Here is a 4,715-nt window from a genome sequence, read left to right on the forward strand (position 1 = left end):
CTTGAGATCCAATCCTGTGAAAAACTAATTACAATCTGACAGCTTCCATTTGAATTAAGATGGTAACGTGTTGATAATGCACTTGATTAATTGATCATGACCACTTCTATAAAAGCTGAGGTTTTGGAAGTTTGCTGGAATGGAGCATTCCGGTGTCTTAACACAGCGCCAAGGAGGAAAAACGTCATCTCTGTCCACCTTTCCACACCCATTAACGTTGTTGTCAAATGTCGTAATTGTGGAGGAACGAGTTAAAAAAGTAACTGCGGCTTCCCATCGATCTGAGAAAGGTTATAGGGTCATTTCCAAACAATCTGAAGTCCATCATTTTGCAGTGAGAACAATTATTCACAACTGGAAAACATTCAAAGCAGTCGCCAGTCTTCTCAGGAGTAAACGTCCCAGCAAATTCCACACCCAGTGCATGATCTTGGACGTGCAAAAAACTACATCCCAGACTCTACCGACCTCAGTTAGCATGTCAAATGCAACACTTCTAGAAATGTCCTTTGGAGAGACGAGACCAAAGTGGCAATGTTTGGCTGTAATGCAGAGCACCACGTTTGTTGAAAACCAGATACAGCATATCAGGACAAACACCTCGTGTCATGCACAGTGGCAGAGGGGTCATGGTTTAGGCTTGTTTTGCAGCCACAGGACCTCAGCACATTGCAGTACACAAAACTTAAACCGACTATTATAACTATTGTTATAATCATTTAACAAATTTCATATTCCTACAGTGATACACTGACTGCAACTGTTTTCTTACCCCATTCATCATTCTAGGTACTCTGAACCAGAACAGTGAGTCACTTCCTAGACTTAAAAAAGGAATGGAAAAAAAAACACATCAGACTCTTGATGACTCATGTGTTGCTTTGAGATGGACAAACAAAGGATGTATTAGTGAGGAGCTGGGCAGAATTCATGGGAAGCTGTGTCATGTGAGCTGAAGAGTCTGCAGCTTAAAAAAAATGCAAGTTTTCCTGGAATGAGTACTTTAAATGTTTTATAGATCTGACGTGAATATCATCCATGTTGTCTTACAAATAGTCATTAGAGAATTCATTTAAAATGATAGACCAAGCATATTCAGTCCTCTACAGTCCTTTGCTCTGAGTGACTGCCTGATAATACGGTGCAAACATGGCGTTCCACATCTGTTTGAGCAGCTGCAGAAGTTTAGAAATCCACATGAACGCAGACGGGAGAGCTGCAGGGAAAAAAAGCACAACAGAAACGCATTTATAGTCACTTTTATTTTAACTTCTAAAAGACGATGATGTACCAGCAGAACTAAGGTTTCACCCAACCTGGATCCATCCGAAAAAAGAGCATGTAGAGGAGGATGGCAGTCAGAAAGATTCTCCGGAAAGGGAATGAGCCGGAGCCAATCATCAGGAGTTTTCGGTATAAAAACCTGATCACAGCCTCAAGTTTACGGACTAAAGTACCTGCAGAACAAAAGCAAAATCACAAACAGTTAACAGTTTCAGTCTTTTTTAGGCCGCTTGGTGTAATGCATCTCATAAGGGTTGAGGCTGAAGTGTCAGACCTTGGGATGAGACAGGATGTTCGGTGACGTCAGAGCTTCCACTCATCCTGGCATTTAGAGGAGGGTCTTGATTTTGTCGCTCTTTTTCTTCTATGATATCCAGCGCAGTCTGTCTGTGTTCTTCTGTGAAGGCGGTGCTAAAAACCTCGCCTCTGACCAGCTCCCGAGCCTCGTCTGCCTCTCCCAGCGGCACAAGGACATGCAGCAGGTACAGCTCTGCCACCGTCCCGAAGCTAGTCGCCCTGCTGTTGGATGGGTAGTGTAACCAGGCTCTGGTCACCTCCTGCATTACAGCAGGCTCACCCACCTTGGAGTAAAGAAGTATACTGCCAAAATGAGACACAAAATCACATTAGTTAGTATTTTACTGAAGTTCTTAAAGAAATAAAATCCTAAATAGTTAATGCAATACTTTTCTAAACCCCTTATGTTAAAGCTTAAAGTCTAAGCTTGTTCATCTGACTTAAAATCCACTGTGGTGGTCAAGTATATCTTTCAATTCTTTGTAAAACACAGACAAACACATCACACCTTTTAGCAGAAATAAGTTATTTTGGGTGTCCTGCACTCTTGTCCTTCAATCTTTAATTCTGAGAATGATGGCACCACACATATCACCATCAGTCCCAGAAGTCAGAGGTTTAAGTAGGAAACATGGCGTTCCTAAGTATTGGCACAGTATCTGGGAAGCTTGGCTCCAAATTTATGGATGTGAAGGCGTGATAAATGTCTGTTTCGTTACTAGAACAAGGCACTTTTATGTAGGATATTTTCCAGTCGTTGTCCAAATATTTCAAAAAGCCAACCATTTTTCATTGGACCTACCCACTGACATAATAGATTTGGGATTATAGTCTCCAATTTTGCCTGCTGAAGAGCTTTGGAGGGCATACACTTTGGACTTCACAGACTTTATAGTTTTTCCTACAGATAAAGACCTCTTCCATAGCCATTCAGACCTCATCAAAGCAATTGAGTAATAAATAAAAGTTCATTTTTTTCTTACACTTTGTACAATAGTGTGGGCTTTTACAAATGTGACCTCATTGGGTAAAAAAATATGGCTCATCAAGTCAAAACTTCTAGTTTTCTATTTATGGGACAGTCTGGGCAATGAGCTAGCAGAACTCGCTCTGTCATTTTACACATTTATTCATTTAAGCCTAAATAATTGTGATGACAGATGTCTTTTATTTACTACAACAACATTTCTTTATCACAAAAGGCTGAAGTCATTAATATAAGGTTTGATTATAATAGCACTCAGAATGAAGCAGAAAAACACAGCTCCTATAAGTGATTTCAAACAGCTATTCTTTTGAAATTCAGCATCTGAGAGACTTTATACTGTTTGAGTGAAACTGTGACTATGTACCCTCTTAATCTAAATTGAGATCAGTCAGTAAAAAACAGTGAATTGTTCATGTCTTTTAAAAGTTTTATTTTTAAACGTCGTTATTAGTAAGTTTGTCATATTTGAATATTTCTGTTATTTGTAATTACATTTTATTTTCATTTTTAATTCATGATTAATTATATAATTAATGACGGATCAAATGTGCTGATTGAAAAAACATGTCTTGGAGAATTTGCATATTTGAACTGTAATACGATTTGTATTTTATACTTTATTTCATATTGCGTCCACCTGTCCAAAGGCTGGGGATCAATAGATCAGTGTGTAATAATAATAATAATAATAATAATAATAATAATAATAATAATAATAATAAAACTCTTTCCTCACCACATCTGCATGATCTTCGCTGGTATTTTCTCCTGCTCATACTGTTGCAGAACCCAGCAGAGGACATCACGCCACTGATTGAGCTCAGCCAGAGCCTGAATCCCTAAGATGCAGAAACCAGCCTTGAGCTCTGCACATCTGCAGGAACAGATGTTTCTGTTATAACACAAACATCCAAGCTTCCAGTTAAACATGTGCGTGAAGCTTCAGGACCCTCACCTGCTGTCCTCGGGCTCCAGGCCGGCGAGACTCTCCAGACCACTGAGACATGTGTCAAAAGCCGCTTGGAAGTCTCTGTGCACCATCATTTGTTCTGCAGCCGACTCCAGCGTGTTGAACATCTGGGTCACAGCAGCAGAGAGCGGAGGGCTGGCGGCCTGGAAGCTGTTCATGACTCCCGGATGAACTTAAAACAAACCCAACAAACACTCAAAGGGTTTAAAGCACTTTAGCTTGCAGCTAAGCACGAAATTCTCCACAACGGTTTGTTTACCTTCCGTTTAGCTTCCTGGTATTAGCCCACTGTCCAATCAGACGCCACAGTCTTCAGAATGTCCGAGGCAGCCAATCATATTGCAGCTCTTTCCAAAGCACGTAATACATTTTTTCCCAAGCTTCTAAACACGTGTGCGGAGTAGAAGAGTGTGTTGTTCACACAGTTTAAGCGTCAAAAAGCTCATCTGCTGCTTCTGTGAAAAGTAAGTCACACTTGTATGTTATATAGCGGATTAATGATCACACCTGTGTCAGTTTAATGAGGGAAAAAGGCTATTTTTATGTGTTTTTAAGACTGGTGCCTCACTAGGAGTTGGGTAGCTAACTTGCTAGGCTTATTGTGACGGCCAGTATCGTGTAACTAAACGGAATTAACAGCATTTTACCATTTCTTGTTGGAGGGGGGTGGGTGGTGGTGGTGATGATGATGATGATGTTAGTGCTGTAAATCTTCAACAGACCAAACGTTAAAGTTTATCACCGAAGCTGCTCATTCCCGTTTTATTGAGATTTAACAGCTCGGTGGATTCGCTAATCCTAACTTGCCTATAAAGTCTTTAGGTTTACGTTATTAATCATGGAAGGAAAATTGTAGTACTGCACTTGTCGGCCACTTTGTAAGATACATCTGTTTACGATTCAGCCAATCACGCGGCAGCAACTTGGTGGATTTAGTGAAATGTGAAAGAAAGGTGATGTAGACGAGTTAAATACTCAGACCAACGAGTTAAACACTCAGACCAACAACTATGCCGTATACGGCATTTATAATATTTTTAATGTTAGTGTTGGGTACTAGAGACCAGCTCAATGTTTATAGAGTTGTAGAAGAAGACAGTCTGAATGCGTAATCAGTTTTATTTAGACTTCTCTCCCCCAGGTTTACTTAACTTTATTAGTTAGTTTGTAAAGATG

General features: G+C 40.1%; 1 protein-coding gene across 2 annotated transcripts; it reads right to left on the reverse strand.

Moving 5' to 3' along the window:
* Positions 1–19: 19 nt before the first annotated feature.
* pex26 (peroxisomal biogenesis factor 26) lies at positions 20–4,486 on the reverse strand. 2 transcript variants are annotated; one of them, XM_005740799.1, is made up of 6 exons: positions 3,799–4,486; positions 3,525–3,711; positions 3,306–3,443; positions 1,559–1,884; positions 1,317–1,457; positions 20–1,216 (listed from the first exon to the last, which is right to left on the reverse strand). In XM_005740799.1, the coding sequence occupies exons 2-6, from the start codon at positions 3,695–3,697 to the stop codon at positions 1,104–1,106; spliced, it is 891 nt and encodes a 296-aa protein (XP_005740856.1). In that variant the 5' UTR covers positions 3,698–3,711; positions 3,799–4,486; the 3' UTR covers positions 20–1,103. The 2 variants fall into 2 exon arrangements, with proteins under 2 accessions (XP_005740856.1, XP_005740855.1); XM_005740798.1 differs by having other exon boundaries at positions 3,525–4,486.
* Positions 4,487–4,715: the final 229 nt, after the last annotated feature.

This window comes from Pundamilia nyererei, unplaced genomic scaffold (assembly GCF_000239375.1).
Source record: "Pundamilia nyererei isolate P.nyererei 1_Seehausen unplaced genomic scaffold, PunNye1.0 scaffold00104, whole genome shotgun sequence".
Lineage (NCBI taxonomy): Eukaryota > Metazoa > Chordata > Actinopteri > Cichliformes > Cichlidae > Pundamilia > Pundamilia nyererei.

Coding starts and splice junctions, on each gene's coding strand:
- pex26 (XM_005740799.1), bottom strand. CDS start 3,697: ATGAACAGCTTCCAGGCCGCCAGCCCTCCGCTCTCTGCTGCTGTGACC. Junction 1,885..3,305: donor GCGAAGATCATGCAGATGTG/GTGAGGAAAGAG, acceptor TCATTTTGGCAG/TATACTTCTTTACTCCAAGG. Junction 1,458..1,558: donor ACATCCTGTCTCATCCCAAG/GTCTGACACTTC, acceptor TTTGTTCTGCAG/GTACTTTAGTCCGTAAACTT.